The sequence below is a fragment of the Geotrypetes seraphini genome, chromosome 4, assembly GCF_902459505.1.
Source record: "Geotrypetes seraphini chromosome 4, aGeoSer1.1, whole genome shotgun sequence".
NCBI lineage: Eukaryota > Metazoa > Chordata > Amphibia > Gymnophiona > Dermophiidae > Geotrypetes > Geotrypetes seraphini.
In genome coordinates, this window is record NC_047087.1 from 7743339 (window position 1) to 7766981 (window position 23643).

General features: G+C 45.9%; 1 protein-coding gene across 1 annotated transcript in view; it reads right to left on the reverse strand.

The window, feature by feature from the left end:
- The window catches only part of CPNE7 (copine 7), a 76070-nt gene that overhangs the window by 32231 nt on the left and 20196 nt on the right, over window positions 1–23643 (reverse strand). The window contains exons 4-5 of the mRNA XM_033942037.1: window positions 23378–23452; window positions 20751–20834 (exon numbers count right to left, since the gene is read on the reverse strand). Coding sequence (XP_033797928.1) covers window positions 20751–20834; window positions 23378–23452 — 159 coding nt within the window. The remainder of the gene's footprint in view (window positions 1–20750; window positions 20835–23377; window positions 23453–23643) is intronic.

Below are 23643 nucleotides of genomic sequence, written 5' to 3' on the forward strand. Positions count from 1 at the left end.
TGATGGTTGGAGGGCAGTTATCTAGTAGGCAGTTGGATTTGGAATATTTTGAGTATAGCTTGAGGAATAGGCTCCAGTCTGGGTTTTTGAAGTGAGACCAGGTCATGTCTGCTGGTGAGCCATCATTTTCTGGAGAGGGTGGATGCAATATATAATCCCGAGTATCACTTCAATATCAGCTTTTTTTCAGTTTATATTTGTAACTCACTCCAGGCTCAAAATATCTCAAAGCCCTAAGCTTTAGTCCAATGTGTTTTAACGTTCATGAAATCTCAACTTTCATAAAAGTATAAAAACTTTAATTCATTTCAGTTGTCTTTTTATTTTATGTCATTAGTTTTACGGTTTACACACCGCTTCCAAAAGCCAAGGGAATTGATATGCGTCCAACATACACATGCTTTCTTGTTATCAGCTGTCTAATCTATTCTAATCAGGGATTTATGGGTTGGGCTAAGCCTACATAGGTTCACGGCGACTTACAAAAAGGAATATGGAGAACTGAAAGGGAAGGTAGAAGGAATCTTAGGGATATGTTACAGCATAGAGAAGCATTAGGCTAAGATCTTTGGGAATTGAAGAGATCGAGAAGACTTATTGTGCGATTAAAGGGAATTTGATACAACTCTAAGGTGTTGTGGAAGGTACATTAAAAGAACCTATGGGGAGGAGCATGTGCGACAGGAGAGCTAGTGTAGTCAGAAGAAGCAAGTCATGAGGTAGGTAGAGTGTTTCAGCCAATACTGTGGTGAGATTAATGTTTGGTCTAAAACAGGGGTGGGCAACGAGGGGCAATCCAGTTGGGTTTTCTGCATTTCCCCAATGAATATGTGTGAGATCTATTTGCATGTACTTCCTCCCATTGTATGCAATTGAATCTCATGCATATTCATTGAGGAACTCTTAAAATCCCAACTGGGTTGCGGCCCTCGTTGCCCACCCCTGGTCTAAAAAGATATGATAGTGTTGCCTTAGAGAGGCATTTTCTTTCTTTTTTTTTTTTAATCTTTATTCATTTTATTTCTTTCAACAAGTGTACAATATTATTACAATTGATTCACATAACTCACTTGACATTCTTGAACAACATTATTATACATCTTTTAATTCCCCCATCCCCCTCCCATCCCTCCCCATATCAACAAAATAATCTATCCAAACATATAAAGAGAGGCATTTTAAAAAAAAAAGGTCTAAGTCCTACCTGGACGTTTCCAGCTGGCCGTCCAAAGTTGGAGGAACAGAAATAGCCATTTTCAAATGGCAAACTGCTGGATGTCTAATATAATTATTTTTTTGAAAATCATCGACTTAGGCGTCTTGGTCACCAGGACGTCTAACTTTCTACCCCGTTTTCATCCATGTTGAAAAGGTCCAAATGCAGACCATTTGGACATGGGAGGGGCTAGCTAGCATAGTAATGGACTGACCACACAGACATCCCAACAGAGCAATGAAACACCTTAGAGGCTGTGAACTTCACATAAAGGGTTCCAGATGTATATCTCATCATAACCTCCTTATAATTTATGGTGAGCCCCCAACCCCCCCCCCCCCCCACCTACTATACCTACCTGTGTTCTACTCCAATGGCACCTATGGCTGTAGGTAGCATCTATATGGTATTATAGTAGGGTTTAGGTGGACTCACATGTTTTACCATAAATGTAGTAGTTAGAGTGTCTTATGGGCCTGGGTCCTCCTCTCTATGGTTCATTAGCCACCCACCAGGCTACTTAAAACACCTGTGAGCAGCTCTACTAGGCTTTCCCATACCAGATTCTGCTGTTTAGGGACATGTATGTATGTACCTTTATGTTCTCATTTTTGTGTGGTGGGGGGGTGAGGTCAGTGAGTACTGGTTGAGTGTGGGGTTGATTCACCTTGATGCATGCAGTGGTCAACTGGTCAGTTTGGGCACCTTTGATCTAGAGATGGTAATAACTAGTGAGATAATTAAATTTGCTGATCACAAGAGAATTATGTAAAGTTCCAAGAGGACCTTGTGAGACTGGAAGACGGTGTCAAAATGGCAGATGACGTTTAATGTGAGCAAGTGCAAAGTGATGCCTGAGGGAAAGAGAAACCCGAACTATAGCTACGTGATGCTGGGTTCTGTGTTAGGAGTCACTGCCCAGGAAATGGATCTAGGTGTCATTGTTGAGGATATGTTGAAACCCTCAGCTCAATGTGTGGCGGCAGCTAAGAAAGCAAATAGAATGTTAGGAATGATCAGGAAAGGAATGGAAAAGAAAGAGGAAAATGTTATAACGCCCTCGTATCGCTCTATGGTACAACCACACCTCAAATACTGTGTGCAATTCTTGTCACTATATCTCAAAAAAGATATTGCAGAATTAGAAAAGGTACAGAGAAAGGTGACAAAATTAATAAAAGGGATGAGACGACTTCCCTATGAGGAGAGACTAAAGAGGCTGGGGCTCTTCAGCTTGGAGAAGAGACGGCTCAGGGGTGATATGACAGAGGTCTATAAAATACTGAGTGGAGTGGAAAGGGTAGATGTACAGAAAGGTTCCTTTGAACGCGGTCTGTGTGAGACAGTTTGATATATTGGGATAATCATCATCTTTAAATAGGAAATCATTTGACTGACCCCTGAGGCAGTGTCGGGTCTTTTCCAATAAAGAATTATTTGTCCCAGTTCTGTTGGCGTGTTACTCTTTAGAGAATGACACGGTGACGGTTTACCCGCGGCCACCGCATTTAAGCCGCGGGTCACCGCCGAAAACGGGGAAGAAAACTAGCAGTCGCTGCGGTGACGGGGACAAGGCCATTCACCGACCGCGGAAACGGTGAACAGGTTTGTCCCCGCGGGCCAATGTACCCCCTTCTAGGAACCGCTATTTACCTGTGTTTCACCGCTCCTCGCTCGTCTGGCCAGCAGGCCTGCCTCCGTCCAAATGAGGCGGGCCCGCCCCTCCCCTCCCCTGCCTCCCAATGGCCTCCCCTAAGATCGCCGGCAGGAGGGTACCCAACCCCTCCTGCTGGACCCCCCCCCCAACGAACCCTCCCACCCCGGAACCCCCTTAGTCTTACTTTCCAAGTTGGACCGGTCAGCTCCTCGCTCGTCTGGCCAGCAGGCCTGCCTCCGTCCAAATGAGGCGGGCCCGCCCCTCCCCTCCCCTGCCTAACCCACAGGATCCTAGGGCCTGATTGGCCCAAGCACCTAAGGCCCCTCCTATAGCGGGAGTGGCTTTAGGTGCCTAGACCAATCAGGCCCTAGGATCCTGTGGGTTGGGCAGGGTAGGGGCGGGCCCGCCTCATTTGGACGGAGGCAAGCCTGCTGGCCATACGTGTGAGGAGCCGTCCGGTCCAACTTGGAAAGTAAGACTAAGGGGGTTCCGGGGTGGGAGGGTTCGTTGGGGGGGGGTCCAGCAGGAGGGGTTGGGTACCCTCCTGCCGGCGATCTTAGGGGAGGCCATTGGGAGGACCGGCAGGAGGGGTTGGGTACCCTTCTGCTGCGATTGTCGGGATGGCCGTTGGGGGGGTCTACAGGAGGGGTTGGGTGCCCTCCTGCCGTGATCGCTGGGGGGAGGGGAGACTTGCAGCACTGCTTATACAGCGACTCTGGCTGTGAGGAACTACAGTAAGGCCAGTGTTGAACAGACTTCTATGGTCTTTGTTCCATGTGTGGTAAGACAGATTAGGATGTGTTAGATAGGGCTTCAACAGCAATTTCAGTAGTTGGAACATTAGAACAAAGTCAGGCAGATTTCTACAGTGTGTGTCTCATGTATGGCAAGACAGATTAGAATATGCTTCAATGACAACTCCAGTAGTTGAGACTTAAAGAGAACACCAAGCAGACTTCTACGCTCTGTGTCCCTTCATGGGTTCTAATTTTGGCCATTGGGGTTCCTTGGAATAATTGTACCTAAAGGGAGGCCCTACATTCTTTGGGCTAAAGTACTTTCGGAAACCCTTTTGGCCCAAATGAGGTGTATGGGATGGGAGCTTGGGGGTTTGAAGGAGCTCAGTAAGATCTCTAGTAAAGAGGTGGGACTTTGTAAGCATTTAAAGTACATGTCGTGTTTGTTTTTGCATTGCTAGCCCCAGGGGTGGTGGAAGATTAGTGATTGAAAAACTGTATGAAAAATAACTATTTTAAATTTAGTGATCAAAATGTGTCAGTTTTGAGAATTTATATTAATTAATTTTTTCTCTGCGTGTTTTGTTTTTGTATAGTTATTAACTAATATTTAACTAAGTTTTAAAGTTTTAAAGTTTTAAAGAATGTTTCCTTTATACGTAAATAAAGAAAAGTGAATGGGATTGCAGTGGCGGTGACGGGGCAGTGAATGGGGTGGCAGTGGCGGTGACGGGGCGGTGAAGAGGATGGTGAGACGGGGACGGGGCGGTGACGGGGATGGTGAGACGGGGACGGGGCGGTGACGGGGATGGTGAGACGGGGACGGGGCGGTGACGGGGACCAATTTTTTCACCGTGTCATTCTCTATTACTCTTCTTTGTGGGTGTTACTCGCTGTTTGGTGTATTAAGATCCCTTTTCAATACTGTATGCCCCAGTCCATTAAGTCATTGAGGCCGTGCCGTATTTGCAGAGTTTGATAAAAGCTGTTTTTCTTATGATACAAAAAAACCTGGAAAGTTGCTGGACTAAGTGTATAACCCTCGATGCAGACATGTCTATATATGGCCGTTTGGTGGAGGATGGACAGGGGAGGGCTTCAGTGGCTTGGAGGGTGTAGATGGGCTGGAGTAAGTCTTAACAGAGATTTCGGCAGTTGGAACCCAAGCACAGTACTGGGTAAAGCTAAGAAAAAAAAATTTAAATTGAATCAGATTGGGCATTCGGGTCTTTATCTGCCATCATCTACTATGTTACTATGTTTAACTTGCTTTTTTACCAAACTTTACAAACCACCCTCGTATCTTTCTATGTTTTAATGATCAGAGTCTCTTGCTCACTGTGGAGGATGGTCACAAAGCTTCCCTGATCCCTAAAATCTGTAAATAAAAGCTTGCACTGCCTTTTGCTTCCTGTTCTCCGTGCCTTCCTCTTATCTCTCCTGCCTGTATCTGACTGATGACTTAATGGAAGCAAGAAAGATTTCTGACTCCTTGTCAAATGCGAGTCACAGTTGGACAAGTTGTTGAACAGCACTTAAATAAATCAGAGAAATCTGCTCCCAGCAGGGGGAGGAAGACACACTGAGCCCTCTGTGCCAGCTGTCGGTCAGACGGCAGGAATTGTAAGATTAGCACTGACGAACTGTGGTTGGTCCTGGTGAAGAGAAGCGACAGGTGCTGCTGTGTCAGAGGAAGAGGTGAGAAGGATAGTAAGGATGGACGCTTGGGACCGGGAGTCCTGCGGGATGAAAGACCAAATTAGGAAAGGCAAGTGCTGTACTAGAATGAGTTCTAACAAGGCAGGCAACCTCTTTTATAATGTATAAGCTCATAATGGCCTGAAAACCTCAAATGTAAAAGAGAACTCGTTAATGATTCAGCAGATCGCAAGAAAACAGAGCATCTGATCTGGTAATAATGGGATGAATACTATGAAGACAAGACATAGGGTCTGGTAACAATGGAGGATTCCCTAAGCGGTGCTAGAAAAAGTTCCAAGAAGAGCGACCAAGATGGTAAAGAGGATGGAACTCCTCTCATAGGAGGAAAGACTAAAACAGTTAGGGCTTTTCAGCTGAGGGGAGATAGGATTGAAGTCTACAAAATCCTGAGCGGAAAAGAACGGGTACAAGTGGATTGATTTTTCACTCCGTCAAGGGGACACTCAATGAAGTTACAGGGAAATACAGAAGCTACACAAAACTCTAACAATTTTATTATATCTAATCTTACTAAACTAAACTAAGGCTTAAGTTTATATACCGCATCTTCTTCACGGAAGTGGAGCTCGGCACGGTTTACAAAGCTTAAAAATATAAGAAGAGAAAGGAGAGAGAATTACAGGAGCATATAAATAGAGGGAATAAAAGCAGGGAAATAAAGTTATATGTTAGAGAAAAGCCAGGTTTTCAGTTGTTTGCGGAATAATTGGAGGGAGCCCAGGTTCCGCAGCGGGGTAGTGAGCTCGTTCCAAAGGCCCGTGATTTTGAAGAGAAGGGATTTTCCCAGTTTGCCTGCGTAGAGAATACCGTGTAGAGAGGGGAAGGATAGTTTCTGTGGGTGGATCTGGTGGTAGCAGGCCTCGAGGCGTTAAAGGATAGTGGGATTAGGGGAGGGAGGATGCCGTGAATGATCTTGAAAGCCAGGCAGGAGCATTTGAAATAAATTCTGGGAATCACTGGGAGCCAGTGAAGGTTGGTAAGGAGTGGGGAGACATGGTCAAATTTGCATTTTGCAAAGATTAGCCTTGCTGCAGTATTCTGGATAAGCTGGAGTCTTTGAAGACTTTTTTTTGTTAGGCATAAATAAATGGCATTACAGTAGTCGAGTTTAGAGAGGATAATGGATTGGACAAGGACGGCGAAATGTTTTTGGCGAAAGTAGGATCTTACTTTCCTCAGCATGTGGAGGCTGAAAAAGCAAGATTTTGCCAGGGAATTGAGGTGATTGTTGAGGAAGAGAGAAGAGTCAATAATGATGCCGAGGACCTTGCTAGAGAACTCAAGGTGCAGAGCGGAGCCTGTGGGTAGTGTGAAGAGAGTGGGCAGGTATTCTAATTTTGGGCCGAGCCAGAGTAATTTTGTTTTTGATTCATTTAATTTCATCTGTACCGAGAGGGACCAGGTGTGAAGTCTCATTATGCATGATGTAATGTTCTCATGGAGGTTTGTGAGGTTCTGGTCTGTTTCAAGGAGGATAAGGATGTCGTCAGCATATATGTAGATTGTTTCAAGGGGGGAAAGTTTGAGGAGCTTCAGGGAGGTCATATAAATGTTGAAGAGAATAGGGGATAGGGGAGAACCCTGTGGGACACCGCAAGATGGAGTCCACGGAGCGGACCTGGAACCATTTGTGTTGACAATGTAGGAACGAGAGCGAAGGAAGCTTGAGAACCATTTTAGGACGATGGAGTCTATTCCTATCTCAGAAAGTTGGTAGATTAGTATGTCATGGTGGACGACGTCAAAAGCCGCGGAGAGATCGAATTGTAGCAGAACAGCAAATTTATTTCGAGAGTGTAGTTGTTGCACCTTTGAAATTAGGAGGGACTCGGTGCTGAAGTTGGGTCTGAATCCATATTGGTAGTGTTGGAGAATGGAGAATCTCTCTAGGTAAGAGGAGAGCTGAGTAGCGACTATGGTCTTTAGAAGTTTAGTTAGAAGAGGGATATTTGCTATGGGGCGGTAGTTCGATGGTAAGGTAGGGTCGAGATCGGCTTTTTTCAGAAGAGGGGATAAGGCAATGTGTCCCATTCCTGTGGAGAACAGGCCGATAGTAATGCTTTGTTTATAAGGCTGGTAAGGGAAGACATGGCCTGCGCAGGAATGTTTTCGTAAAGGTAGAATGGGAAAGGATCTAGGATGCATTTGCAGGATTTAAGTTTGAGACAAAATTTAGAGATCTGGGGTTCGGATACGAGGTCGAAGGAGGTCCATGATCTGTCAGCAGGGATAGGGTTGGAGTCATTCGGAGGTAGAGAATTGTAAGAGACAGCTGGGGGGAGTGAACTCTTTATGGTAGTGATCTTTTCGTTGAAAAATTTGGCTAGGTCGTTTGGAGATGGGAGGGAGGGGGAAAAGGTGGAGTCATTTTTTGAAATTAGGTTGCGCCAGATGTAGAACAGTGTCCTGTTTTGGTTTTTTGACCTGGGGATTTTGTCTCCATAGTAATTCTTCCTGGCTTTTTTTAATACGGTGTTATAGAACTTGATGTTGTCTTTCCAGGATTGTCTGTCAGAAGGGGATTTCGATTTTTTCCATTTTCGCTCCAAGGCTCGACATTTCTGCTTTAATTCCCTGTGGTATGGGAGATACCAGGGAGCCTTGTGGGAGTAGGAGATGGGTTTAGTGGATAAAGGGGCAAGAGCGACCCCGGAAAGAGTTATCCAGTTGTGCCAGTTTGAGTCTGGGTCCGCGTGTTTGGGAAAAGGAGGAAGTTTGTTGAGAAACTGGGACCAGAACAGTTCACTCGTGATTTTTTTGCGGTAGGTGATAGAGTTTGTGGCTCGGGGTGGGGTACCAAGGTGTGACATGAAGATGGAGAGGCAGAAAGAGCCTAGGAGGTGATCAGACCAGGGGACATGTTCCCAACGGGTCTCATCGGTAGAAGTTTTGTGCTCAGTCAGGTCAAGAAAGCTGATGATGTCAAGAGAATGCCCCTTATCGTGGGTAGGGGTGGGCGGAGGAGCAGTGAAGCCTAAGGAAGTGAGGAAGTCTTTGAAGTCAGTTGTGTCCTTGTTGGTGTTATCGTCTAGGTGAAGGTTAATATCGCCAATGATCAGTAGTCTATGGAATTTTAGGTAGGCCCTTGTTATAGTCTCAAGAACCAATTCGGAGGATTTGTTCAGGGGGTGCGTGGGCGGTAAAGTAGCATGATACCTAATAGGTGGGGATGAAGTTCGTCATTGACTGAAGCTAGCATGAATTCTAAAGAAGAATGGCTGCCCTTTTCGAGGAGCTGGACATTAAAGAATGATTTGTAGAGTAGAGCCAGACCTCCTCCTTTCCGGTTTATTCTGGGAGAGAAGAGGCCATGGTAGTCTGAAACATAGAAACATAGAAATAGACGGCAGATAAGGGCCACGGCCCATCTAGTCTGCCCACCCTAATGACCCTCCCCTACCTTTGCCTAGTGAATAGAGCCCACGTGTCGATCCCATTTGGCCTTAAAATCAGGCACGCTGCTGGCCTCAATCACCTGCAGTGGAAGACTATTCCAACGATCAACCACCCTTTCAGTGAAAAAGAATTTCCTGGTGTCACCTCGTAGTTTCCCACCTCTGATTTTCCACGGATGCCCTCTTGTTGCCGTGGGTCCCTTGAAAAAGAAGATATCTTCTTCCGCTTCAATGCGGCCCGTGAGATACTTGAACGTCTCTATCATGTCCCCCCTCTCTCTGCGCTCCTCGAGCGAGTATAGCTGCAGTTTGTCTAACCGTTCTTCGTACGGGAGATCTTTGAGTCCCGAGACCATCCGGGTGGCCATTCTCTGAACCGACTCCAATCTCAGCACATCTTTGTGATAATGTGGCCTCCAGAATTGCACACAGTATTCCAGGTGGGGCCTCACCATGGATCTATACAATGGCATAATGACTTCCGTCTTATGGCTGACGAAACCCCTGCGTATTCAACCTAGGATCTGTCTTGCCTTGGATGAGGCCTGCTCTACTTGACTGGCAGCCTTCATGTCCTCACTGACGATCACCCCCAAGTCCCGCTCTGCTACCGTTCTTGTTAGGATCTCACCATTAAGGGTATAAGTCTTGTATGGATTATGGTTGCCTAGGTGCATGACTTTGCATTTTTTGGCATTGAAGCTAAGTTGCCAGGTCCTAGACCAGCGCTCCAGTAGGAGTAGGTCGTGCATCATGTTGTCGGGCATTGAATCTTCGTCCGTTGTGCATTTGCCCACTACATTGCTTAGTTTGGCGTCATCGGCGAATAATGCTATTTTACCTCGAAGCCCTTCTGCCAAGTCTCTTATAAAGATGTTGAATAGGGTCGGTCCCAAGACCGAGCCCTGTGGCACTCCACTGATCACCTCCGTCATTTCTGAGGGGGTGCCATTCACCACTACCCTTTGAAGCCTACCACCAAGCCAGTTCCTAACCCATTTCGTCAATGTGTCACCTAATCCTATAGAACTCATCTTGCTCAGCAACCTGCGGTGTGGTATGCTATCGAATGCTTTGTTAAAGTCCAGGTACACGATGTCCAGGGACTCCCCAACATCCAGCTTCCCTGTCACCCAGTCAAAGAAGCTGATCAGGTTGGATTGACATGATCTCCCCTTAGTAAATCCATGTTGACGGGGGTCCCGTAGATTTTCCTCATCCAGGATCTTATCCAATTGGCTTTTGATCAGAGTTTCCATTAGTTTGCTCACTATTGATGTTAGACTCACTGGTCTGTAGTTTGCTGTCTCCATCTTTGAGCCTTTCTTGTGGAGTGGAATGACGTTAGCCGTCCTCCAGTCTGACGGGACGCTTCCTGTACTAAGGGAGAGGTTGAAGAGTGCCGACAGTGGCTCTGCCAAGACATCACTCAACTCCCTAAGCACCCTGGGGTGTAGGTTGTCAGGCCCCATTGCCTTGTTAACCTTGAGTTTTGACAGCTCATCGTAGACACTGCTGGGCGTGAATTCGAAGTTACTAAACGGGTCAACTGAGTCAGCCCTTGTCTGTAGTTGAGGGCCAAGCCCCGGCGCTTCACGGGTGAAGACTGAGCAGAAGTATTCATTTAATAGTTGGGCTTTTTCGGAATCCTTTTCCACATAGTCTCCGTTTGGTTTCCTAAGACGTACAATCCCGCCAGAGTTTTTACTTCTATCACTGATATACCTGAAGAAGGATTTATCTCTCTTCTGGATGTTCTTTGCCAGAGACTCCTCCATGTGGAATTTAGCCTCCCTGACTGCTGTTTTGACTGCTTTTGATTTGGTCAGGTAGTCTGCTCTAGAGTCCTGTTTCCCCGATTGTTTGTAAGAGATGAATGCTTTTTTCTTCTCCTTGATGAGGTCTGAGATCTCCGCAGCGAACCATTGCGGCTTGTTGGTTCTTCGCCGCTTACTTACTAATTGAACATAGCGGTTTGTCGCTTCTTGTATGGTGGCTTTCAAAGTCGACCACATTTCTTCCACGCTATCGGTTTTTGCTTGGCTTTGTAGCGCCTGGTGAACAAAGGAACCCATGTCTGGGGGACAGAGTTCTTGCGTAATATATTGCACTCTTCTAATCTTAAAATTTCATAATTTGTACATTGTAATTTCCTGATTGTCCAGCTCTCTTTGGTGTGAACCGCCTAGAAGTCGTCTGACTATGGCAGTATAGAAGAATAAAGTTATTATTATTATACTTTTAAAACCAAGAGGAGGAAATTTTTTTTCACTCAGAGATTAAGTTCTGGAACGCATTGCCAGAGGATGTGGTAAGGGCGGATAGCGCAGCTGGTTTTAAGGAAGATTTGGAAAAGTTCCTGGAGGCAAAGTCCATAGTCTGTTATTGAGACAGACATGGGGGAAGCCACTGCTTGCCCTGGATCGGTAGCATGGAATGTTGCTATTCTTTGGGATTCTAGAATCTTGTTACTCTCTGGGATTCTGGAATCTTGCTATTCTTTGAGATTCTGTATGGAATGTTGCTCGCCCTCATCGCACAAGCCTCAAACCCTTTAAAATCCTAAGTAGCAACATTCTAGAGCTCGTATTGTGATGTCATAATGCCTCATTCCACCAATGCCTAAACTCCGTCCTCATCTGCACAAGCCTCGAACCCTTTAAAATCCTAAGTAGCAACATTCTAGAGCTCAGATTGTGATGTCATAATGCCTCATTCCACCAATGCCTAAGCTCTGTCCTCCTCTGCACAAGCCTCAAACACTTTCAAATCCTAAGTAGCAACATTCTAGAGCTCAGATTGTGATGTCATAATGCCTCATTCCACCAATGCCTAAGCTCTGTCCTCCTCTGCACAAGCCTCAAACACTTTCAAATCCTAAGTAGCAACATTCTAGAGCTCAGATTGTGATGTCATAATGCCTCATTCCACCAATGCCTAAGCTCCATCCTCATCTGCACAAGCCTCCAACGCTTTAAAATCCTAAGTAGCAACATTCTAGAGCTCAGATTGTGATGTCATAATGCCTCATTCCACCAATGCCTGAGCTCCGTCCTCATCTGCACAAGCCTCAAACACTTTCAAATCCTAAGTAGCAACATTCTAGAGCTCAGATTGTGATGTCATAATACCTCATTCCACCGATGCCTAAGCTCCGTCCTCATCCGCACAAGCCTCAAACACTTTAAAATCCTAAGTAGCAACATTCTAGAGCTCAGATTGTGATGTCATAATGCCTCATTCCACCAATGCCTAAGCTCCGTCCTCATCTGCACAAGCCTCGAACCCTTTAAAATCCTAAGTAGCAACATTCTAGAGCTCAGATTGTGATGTCATAATGCCTCATTCCACCAATGCCTAAGCTACGTCCTCATCTGCACAAGCCTCAAACGCTTTAAAATCCTGAGTAGCAACATTCTAGAGCTCAGATTGTGATGTCATAATGCCTCATTCCACCAATGCCTAAGCTCCGTCCTCATCTGCACAAGCCTCAAACGCTTTAAAATCCTGAGTAGCAACATTCTAGAGCTCAGATTGTGATGTCATAATGCCTCATTCCACCAATGCCTAAGCTCCACCCTCATCTGTACAAGCCTCAAACCCTTTAAAATCCTAAGTAGCAACATTCTAGAGCTCAGATTGTGATGTCATAATGCCTCATTCCACCAATGCCTAAACTCCGTCTTCATCTGCACAAGTTTCAAACACTTTCAAATCATAAGTGTTTGAGAAGGGGGCGGTTAAAGCAGAGCTTACAGGAATGGGGTGGGGCAGGGACAGTGAGAAAACTCATGGGGACGAGACAGTGAAATTGAGTTCCTATGGGGACGGGGACAAATTTGTCCCCGTGTCATTCTCTACATCCTACCAGTAAAGAACTCAGTCATTCCTTCAACATTGACTAGTTATTGAACCACAACTACTCCATACAGTCAATGTATTATTTTGGTTGAAATCATTTATCATACTTTTCAGGGCTTCAGACATACTCTCATAGTAACCAAATATCTCAGTGGCTATGGCTTCTTCATTTGCCCTCTCTGTTTTATATTATAATTATTTTTTGTCTGGTTTTCTATTTTATTTTTCTGTGACTACAAACAGAAATTAAACTTGTTGGAACAAAAGTGGATCTACAGGGTGGATACAGTAGTACCAGGGGGTTTAAATCAAGAGATAGAATGGGGTTCTTTAGTGTAGGATCCTGATTCGCTGCAAAAAAAGATGACGTCAGACGGGGGGAGGTACTTATACATGCAAAAAAGACGCCGCGGCCATCTTATCTTAACAGAAATGATATAGATCGGGATGGCTTGGATAAACGGATTTAATTCTATATGTATTGGATGGTTTCCCTTAAAGATAGATGTATGATGTCTATAACAAGTAAGGAGCGGGTGTAATATTGCTGTTTTTGTTTTTATAGGGGACTTTTTCTTGAAACAGCCTAACGGCGAAACATGTCGATGTGACAGGTCCCTTTCCCGATTCAATAAGAGCGAATGAAATGAACAAAAAACATTTTAAGATAAGTTCATATTTATTTATTATTTAAGCACTTTAAAATAGAAAACCAGACAAAAAATAATTATAATATAAAACAGAGAGGGCAAATGAAGAAGCCATAGCCACTGAGATATTTGGTTACTATGAGAGTATGTCTGAAGCCCTGAAAAGTATGATAAACGATTTCAACCAAAATAATACATTGACTGTATGGAGTAGTTGTGGTTCTCTACATCCTAGTCACATCTTTGGAGTGGGCAGTCTGTCTGTGCCCCCGAGCCCTGCATCAGCCTTTCCCAAATGAGCCAGTAGCTGCCCACACAGACAGTAACAATGGGGTTCTCCCTCTAATCCATCCCCGATGCAGTGGCATTGCAGAGGATCCCGTGTAGCAGAAGAGCAGAATATTCTCTGTCTTGATGATGTACCGGGGGGGGGGGGGGGGGAGGAGGAGTTGTGGTGCTATTTCTATCCAACTGCTGCCACCCTACCACTGCTTCTAGCAGGGACCTGCCCTCCTCATCATTCCCCTTGCTGCCCTCACCCTCTCGCTCCTCTCCATCCCACTTCTCTCAACTCCCCCTCCACTCCAGCTTTCTCTTTCTTAACCCCTTCAGCATCTTTCGTTCTCCTTCTGCCTTGCTAGTGCTCTGAGATCATTTCAAAGCAGAAAGCTTCTGATTTGCTTGGTTTGGGACTTGAAGTTCAGCTATTAAAAAGTGCTCTTCTCACACCTTGTGTCTCCTGATTCTTCTCCTAAACACGGCTCCCAAGATGCATCCCTCAGGCAACATCTGACTTACTAAGGCAAGCCCTCCGCTATATATATCACAGCATGAACTAAGTAAAAAGTCAACAAGGAAAGAATTCAACGGTATGAGACTGAGCAAGAATTAAGGGGCAATTTTTAATAGTATAAAATAGACACAGATAGAACTGATAGAGAACAGAACAACATGACTGAGCAACAAGCACCATGTAGCTGAAATTCCAAAATTAAATTCAAGTAAATAGAAACAAATTGGGACATGAATCATTTATGTACTCTTTCTAAAAATACAAGGGCTAGAAGGCAATGAAGCTACTAAGTAGTAAATTTAAAACAAATCAGAGAAAATATTTCTGAATTAAGCTTGGGAATTCATTGGTGAAAGCAGTTAGCTTAGCAGGGTTTAAAAAAGGGTGCACAAGTTCATGGAAGAAAAGTCCAGAAGCCATTATTATGAAGGACTTAGAAAATCCACTGCTTATTCCTAGGATAAACTGTCTTTTGGGATCTTGCCAGGTATTGTGACCTGGGTTGGCCACTGTTGGAAACAGAATTCTTGGCTTAATGAACTTTCAGTCTGTCCTAGAATGACAACTCTTAGGTTCTTAAGCTACTTGTAATTGCTGCCATTTCTCAGCAAGAAAAAAACACAATTACAGCAGAGGAGAAATATCTATAATACTATATATCTATAATCAAATATAGATATCTATAATATCTATAATCAAAATGAACTATGAGTAATGCACCTTCTGGGGATAATTCTATAACACTGCGACATTATATATCCAGCACGCAGACACACATAGATGCATTATAAGCTAGTATTGTAAACATTTAGGCAAGTAACTGGCACGGAAATGTTATCACATACTTTATAATAATAACAATAACTTCATTTTTATATACCGCAATAGCACAAACAGTTCAGAGCGGTTTACAGAGGAAGAGACTGTATACAATATTACAAAAAAACTTTCAAAATTACATTAGCATGGTAAGATTAATCAAATTTTTCCTGGAAGTGTTTTAAAAGTACATCAAGGCAGAAATGGAGTCAGAGAAATTTATCAAAGAGACTTCCTAAAATTTGGTAAGAAAGAGTGTTTGAGATAAAGTTGGTTAAACATTTATTCCATTTGCCCGCTTGGAATGAAGAGGGGGTGCTGAAACGTTCTCAGGCCAACCACCGCTTGCGACAGATCCCTTCCTACCTTCAATTCAGGAAATCACGAAAGACACACTGTAACCAGGACTTGAACTCAATATTGTCTGTTCCATGATGTTACTGTTATGAATCCTTATTAATCTTATTGTAGGACTCAATGATTCCTTGCCGATAATTGTGGGGTATAAGAAATGGTATGGTATAGTATCTTATTTCATTAAGTGCCAATTTGCAGAAATGAAATTCCGTGTTTTGACATTGCTTCAGATCATTGATTGAACCGTATGAACGTCTCTCTCTTCTTGGTTGGGCTGGTTAACCAAACAAAACATCGCTCTCTTATTTAGAGATTGTGAACCCAGCACCATGAGCAGGCCAGATCTTCAGACAGAAGTGAAAATTCAATGTGGTAGCAATGTACTACAATTCTTAACACGAATGATGAATGAGCCGGTGCAGAACATAATATCAGCCCCACAATTATTACCTTTCTCAGTTTAATTCATGTTTTTAAATATCGAGGCACCACTTGCAAAATCAGAACTTGGCAGCTCAGACGTAAAGCAGGGCAAGCGATGGAGTACGAAAAATGTGGACAAACCAACCGCGACAACAGCGCTTGCTGACGGAGTTCTGCAGGCCAACAAAGTGAGTGGGAGATGGCGTGGATGCCGCTGAGAGAAAGGGCCGTATGGGCAAAAGAGAAAAGAGGCATCGTGATGAACAAATGATTCAGGAGAGCAACTCACCTGACCTTCAAAACTAGAACAATCCAGCGTGGAGTTGACGTCAAGTCAATTAATGCAAGATCCAAGTGGAAAGTAAAGGTCTCAGGGAGCGTGTAAGGGAAGAAAATGAGCCTGGAACAAAACAACGGAGGCTATCAGGGAATGGCTGTTAAGTGCCATCCTGGAACGCAGAGGAAGAAGCAATATGTCAGATGGACTTCTGATATTTTGTAGGCAAATGGAAAAACTGATCTTGGAAACCCTAAACCAGGGGTAGGGAACTCCGGTCCTCAAGAGCCGTATTCCAGTCGGGTTTTCAGGATTTCCCCAATGAATTTGCATGAGATCTATTTGCATGCACTGCTTTCAATGCATATTCATTGGGGAAATCCTGAAAACCCGACTGGAATACGGCTCTCGAGGACCGGAGTTCCCTACCCCTGCCCTATACGTTCTGCTGCATGACGTACAAAGCGAAGTTCACCTGGTTAGTTAGAACAGTGCTTCCTGGAGGACCACCAGGCCAATCGGGTTTTCAGGCTAACCCTAATGAATATGCATGAGAGAAATTTGCATATAGTGGAAGTGACAGGCATGCAAATCTGCTCCATGCATATTCATTAGGGCTAGCCTGAAAACCCAATTGGCCTGGGGGTCCTCCAGGACAGGGTTGGGGACCACTGAGTTAGAATACCTTGGAAATGAAGTTATGGCAATGGCTTGACAGTCATATACTTGGCTCACATAAGAATCGCCTTCCTGAGTCAGACCAGTGGTCCATCTTCATGGAGGCCAATCCAAGTCACAAACCCAAAGAGCAGCAGCATTCCAGCGCAGGCAGTGGCTTCCCCCATGTCTCCACACCGCCTGTGACAGCAGCATGAGCATTTTGTGAAAGGCTGGCCTGGGAGTTTTAAAAATGCTTGTGATGCCAGAGAAGACCAGCTAGAATGAGTGCAGAAGAGAAATGGGCTCTCAATGTTGCTCCTTGCCTTTTATTTCTGGTCCTCCTGAATAGTCTTCAGCAAGAGCGGCTGAAGTAAAAACAGACATGGTGGGGGCAGAATTAAGTTCGTGTTGACGCGGGTTCTCTGAGGCAGCATGGCGAAACGCGTCAGAACCCGTTGAACCCCTGCATTAAAAGCTAAGTCTGTTTTGAAGTTGAGCATTGAAAAAGACAAAAAGTAATTTAAAAAGATCTGAAAAAGTGAGAGAGGATTATACTTAGAGATACTACAGGGACCAGTGCAATGATTGAGAATTGAGCCGTATCAGTAGTGGGCTAAAACATTTTGCTTACCCAGCGGTCTCATAAGCTAAAAACGGTTCTCTGAGCACTGAGGAGAAAGTGCACATTAGTTCATATCTGTTTGCAGTTTCCTGCACTTGGGGCAATTAATTACTCCTGAACATATATTTGGGCCTCATGAATGGTTGCCATCTGCTGGTGGGCAAGGTAACTGCATGGCTCTATAGGGCACACAATGTGGTTTGGGACACATAGTTGGGGGTGTTCTAAGCATGTATGTGGGAGTCAGCTAAAAGCGAAAACAAGGAGACAGAAAGACTGGAGACGGGGCACAATTACCAGCTCAGCAAGCCCCATACTAGTCCAGAAGAGGCCTTAACACTGTATGTTGCCCCATCACGCCACCCAATTGCTCTCCCCCCCTGCACTCCACCCCACCACTGTCCCTAGACTTAGGGTTACCAGACGTTTGGGTTTCACTGGACAGCTTTTCAAAATCTAGCACTTTGGGTTTTGAAAAGCCTCCCTCAAAATGCCATCGGGAAGGAGGGCAACGCAATGTCGCATGCGCGTATGGGCAGTTGCCCTCCTGGCTGACCAGAGCAGGCAGTGGGGGGTGGGATTGGGGGCAGGTCTAAGGGGTCCAGATTTTCAGAACAGAAAATCTGGTAACCCTACCTATACTGCTCCTTCCCCACCACTGCCCTCTCCACTCCACCCCACTACTGCCCTCTCCACTCCACCCCACCACTGCCCTCTCCACTCCACCCCACTACTGTCCTCACCACTCCACCCCACCACTGCCCTCTCCACTCCACCCCACCACTGCCCTCTCCACTCCACCCCACTACTGTCCTCACCACTCCACCCCACTACTGTCCTCACCACTGATCCAGCACTCCTCTCATATTTATTTATTTTAAAAATGTATATACCGTTTAAACCTAAACGGTTTACATATCGTTACATACATAATTCAGTAAGACAAATAATATCAAACAAACGTTAACATATAATCACATAAAGTGTCCATCAAAAGAACAATCGCAAAGATCAGTTCCTAGAAAAATGCATTAACAAAAAACTGCGTTTTTAATCGTTATCTGAAATTACCCTTGTCATAACATTTTCGTAATTGACCGACAAGTGAATTCCACAGTATGACCCCCGCACACCAAAAGACCATTTTACTGGTCTCAACATATTTTGGATTAGCATTTGTTTTTAATAATGCTGAATTCTCAGAACGCAGTTTGACATCATATATACTGAGCTCCCTTCCAGCAGTTTCCAAACACTAGGCTATACTTCCTCTAGTCTGATCACATGAAGAATAAGATTGTCCTTCAAGAATTACAGCCAGGGTGCTTGGAGACTGCTCACGGAAAGCAGTGGCACAGCCTGGAAGATAAGGGTGAGACCTGATAGCATCAGCATGCCGGCAGATAAATGGAGGCTGGTGAATGCGATATTAAAGTGGAAGGATAGAGGGAAAGAGAAACCCTGGTCAGAACTAAACGAGATGGAAGGAAAAAAGAAAACCTGGCCAGAAGGGAAAATAGAGAGACAAACAGCCTATAGAGACAGACAGAACGTGTCCAACTGCCTCAAGGAGAGAGAGAAAAGAACCAGGCTAGGGAGAAACCCAACAAGACAAGCACAGCTGGCCCGTCTGAAGAAAGCAAGAGCAAAGGATTGTTGGCCAACAGAGGAGACAATTTCTGTCTGTCTGTCTGTGGTGCTGTCTTTGGCCTAGATTCACTAACCGGCCCGAATTGGAACAATCCGTTACCGATTCGGGCAAGTCCGACTGATTCACAAAACAGTCATATTCAAATGGAGGCGATCGGAGGAACGCCCCCATTTGCGAGAAGGGATCGCAAATGTGCAATCCCCGTTCATGCGTAGCCCCTGTCAAGGCTTGTAATTTTTTTTTTTAATCGGGCAGATACTTTGCATGTTTTACACAAGCAAAATATCTGCTTGTTTAAAAAAAATAAAGCCCCCCCCCACAGAACTGCTTTCTCCCTCCCCAAACCCCTACAAAATGCCCCCCCCCAAATCGTGGCCCCACTAGGCCGGCAGGATGGATGGATGAACAGACAGACGTCCGGGCCCGGCCCACCCGCTCCCCCCACCTTTAAGAATCGTTGGGAGCAGGAGGGGTGCTTATTCCCTCTTGCTCCAGGCCTCCTCCAAGGCCAGCAGGATGACCGGGCAAAGCCCACCCCCTCCCCGTAACGTAATATTGTTGGGAGCAGGAGGGGTTTTCAGTCCCTCCTGCTCCACGCCTCCTCTGCCGACGAGTGCAGTCTTAGGCCACGACCTGATGCATCATCTGATGCATGGAGAGGGGCCTAAGGCTCTGATTGGCTGAGGCGCTCCATTCCCGAGGTAAGGTATGTTCCTTCTTTCTATGCTCCTTCCATAAACTGTCTATCCAGTACCCCTTCTCTCCTTTGTACATGATTCATTTAAGCTTCATCCCCTCTCCATTTTTCTGTCTCAACCCCTCCCCTATACTTTGGCATCTCTCTCTTCTCCTTTCCTTCCTTCCCACTCCATGGTCTGGCAACTCTATCTCCTTCCCTTCCCTCCCCCATGCCCTGGCATCTCTTCCTTCCTCTCCATGGTCTGGTATCTCCTTTCCTTCCTCCCTCCCTCCCTCAGACTTGGCATCTCTCGTTCCTCCCCCTTTTCCTTCTCCCTCCTTCCCTCTCTCTAATTGGGTGCAGCAGCAGCATTTCTCTTCCCCCCCCTTCCCTGTGCAGCAGCAGCGGTTCCCCCCTTTCCCCTTTGCTGTGCAGCATCAGCAATTCCCCTCCTCCCTTCCCTGTTCAGCAGCAGCATTAGCATTTCTCTCCCCCTCCCCTTTCCCTGTGAAGCAGCAGCATTTCTTCTGTGCCTCCCTCTAGCGAGTGTTTAGTTTCTGGCTGGCTCCCTTGCTGACTGTTTAAAGCTGCGGGTGTTGGCTCCTCACATGATCTACAGCTGCGTCGGAAGCCTTTTCTATCTGATGTTGTGACGTCAGAGGGAACGCTTCCGACGCAGCTGCAGATCGCACAAGGAGCCGACGCCCACAGCTTTGAACAGGCAGCAAGGGACCGGCCAGAAATGAAACACTCACCAGAGGGAGGCACAGCAGGAAGGAAGGGAGAAGGTCATGTTGGGACTTGAGAGGGAGCACAAGCTGGACCTGCGGGTTGGACACTTCTAATTAAAAGGTTTGCTGCCACTGCTGCTGGTTAAGGAAAGCATCAGTGGCAGAATAGGGATGGTGGTTCTGGTGGCAAGCCCCCCCTCTGATCATTTCGGACCCTAGGCCCGGGCCTACCTGTTAATCCGGCCCTGGGAAGAGCGTCAACACCCCCACCCCCAATATTCCTGCATCTGCAAATGAAATCCATTACCCACTCTGCTCTCAAATCAGAAGGCGTGACCCCCCCCCCAACTGCTACGGAGGACCCTCTGCAAAATGTTTGCATGAGGCACTCGAGTGCTCTTTCCAATTCAGGGATGACCCAGGTCAGAAGGACACAGTAACACAATGCAGCGATCTCTCTTGTACCGTCATGTACCGTCTTCTGTCCTCAGCTCACTGACCTCTGTCCGATGCACCAGCTGCTCACTCCCATCGTCATTGAGCCGGTAGATCTCCAGGAAAGGGTCGGACTTACTGAAAAGGTCCTGTTGGATAGAAGAGGAGTCAGTATCAGCTTGGAACCTCTTTCTCTTCCCTGTTTTGCCCAATCACACGGCTGTCACCTGCGAGGCAGCGCGCTAGTTGCATTATCACAACATAAGAACCTAAGAATTGCCGCTGCTGGATCAGACCATTGGTCCATTGTGCCTAGCAGTCTGCTCCCGTGGTGACCCCTAGGTCAAAGACCAGCGCCCTAACTGAGACTAGCCCTACCTGCGTACGTTCTGGTTCAGCAGGAACTTGTCTAACTTTGTCTTGAATCCCTGGAGGGTGTTTTCCCCTAGGACAGTCTCTGGAAGAGCGTTCCAGTTTTCTACCACTCTCTGGGTGAAGAACTTCCTTATGTCCGTACGGAATCTATCCCCTTTTAACTTCAGAGAGTGCCCTCTCGTTCTCTCTAGCGTGTTTTGGGGCATCTCCTTTTGGCTTTGAACATTAAGAACTCAATCTGGACTCTGTGGCATAGTAAGGGGTGGGGGAAGGGCAGTCCGCCCTGGGCGCCCTCTTCCTAAGGGTACGGCTCCCCTCTTCCTCTCTGTCCCTCCCCCGCTCTTCTCCTTGCCGTTTGCGCACCCCTTGTTTTCTCCCGTTCAGACGATACCAAACTATTTAGTGCTGCTCGGACTAAAGAGGACTGCAAAGTATTACAAAGGGACCTGAACAAACTAGGGGAGTGGGCGACGAGATGGCAAATGAAGTTCAATGTAGAGAAATGTAAAATATTGCATGTAGGAAGCAAAAACCCGAGGTACAGCTATACGATGGGAGGGATGTTATTGAGTGAGAGTGAACAAGACAATGAAGCCGTCAGCACAGTGCGCAGCGGCTGCTAAGAGAGCGAATAGAATGCTAGATATAATCAAGAAGGGTATTACAACCAGAACGAAAGAAGTTATCCTGCCATTGTATCGGGCGATGGTGCATCCGCATCTGGAGTACTGCGTCCAGTATTGGTCTCCGTACCTTAAGAAGGATATGGCGATACTCGAGAGGGTTCAGAGGAGAGCGACGCGTTTGATAAAGGGGATGGAAAACCTTTCATACGCTGAGAGATTGGAGAAACTGGGTCTCTTTTCCCTGGAGAAGAGGAGACTTAGAGGGGATATGATAGAGACTTATAAGATCATGAGGGGCATAGAGAGAGTGGAGAGAGACAGAAATAGAGAGAGAGAGAAAGAGAGAGCTATAAAGAGAGAGAGAAAGGGAGAGAAAGAGATAGAGAAAGATTGGAGAAACTGGGTCTCTTTTCTCTGGAGAAGAGGAGAATTAGAGGGGATATGTTAGAGACTTACAAGATCATGAAGGCCATAGAGAGAGTGGAGAGGGACAGATTCTTCAAACTTTCGAAAACTACAAGAACGAGAGGGCATCCGGAAAAGCTGAAAGGGGACAGATTCAAAACCAATGATAGGAAGTTTTTCTTCACCCAACGGGTGGTGGACACCTGGAATGCGCTTCCAGAGGGTGTGATAGGACAGAGTAAGGTAGGGTTCAAGAAGGGACTGGACAGTTTTCTGAAGGAAAAGGGGATAGAGGGGTACAGATAGAGGACTACTACACAGGTCCTGGACCTGATGGGCCGCCGCGCGAGCGGACTGCTGGGCACGATGGACCTCTGGTCTGACCCAGCAGAGGCACTTCTTATGTTCTTTTTACTTCCCTGGCATGAGGTTGCTGCCCGTGTTGGCATCGGCACTCTCTCTGGCGTCAGTGCCGGGATCCACGCCTAGGAAGTGACATCAAAGAGTGAGCCGATACTGACATGGGCTGGGGGGGTGAGTAAGAGCACTAACCCTCACTACACGACTGGCTGGACTTGAACCTCAGTGCAAATCTATTCTAGGCTGATGGGGAGATCTGAGTGGTGAAACCCAGGGATCTAGGTTCCAGTCAAGCATCCTCCACTTCAGCAAATAACTTTATGCCCCTTATTTTGCCTACAATCCTGTAACTCACTGGGTTCAACGTCAGGCCTGGAAGTTGTTTGCTCCTTCTTTTCCCTGCCCCATCTCTACATCTGATCTTTTCCTTTCTCTTGAAACCTCTCCTGTTTCATGTTATCTGTATCATAATTAAATGTTCCAATTTGATTCTCAGTCTATCCCTTTTGAGTTGTGAGGGACTTGGTCCCTCCCCTCCCAACATCCTCAGGTTGTTCTCCATCAACTCACATGGTTTCCTTTCTTTCACTTGTACCAGGATTTGAATATTACCTCCTCAGTAAAGGATAGTGAGGGATTCACCCCCAAACACCCAATCGTTCTGCCTTTGCTGCATCACCCTCTGCTTTGCTGCAAATAATGAATACAAGAGCCTTTTCAATATATCTGTTTCTTTCTGACCCTCATTCTTACTGCTGGACAGTCCTAACACTAACTCACCACGTGCTCAGAGCACAGAGCAGCAGTGGTAAGGGAAAAAGATTTGTGGAGCTCGATCACCAGTAAAAAGAGATAACTGGTAGAATCCTGCTCACTGGGCTTCTGAGAAATCCAGGTTAAGGTGTCACTGATACGAAGATTCTTACCTTATCATCCAGTTTCCTTGCACACATTGAAAGCTCCACATAGCCATTATTTCCAGAAATTTCTTCTGCAGTCACCTGAGGGAAAGAGGGGAATTCAGAGATTCTATAACATGCACAGGAGTGTGGCAAACCCTGAAAGAGCAAAGAAACAGCCACTGCTGTGTTTCTAAAGGATCCTGAGGAATACAGATACAATGCAATACATACACAAGTACACTGCAGACGACAGAGCTCGCAGATTCACTGCAATACACACACAAGAACAC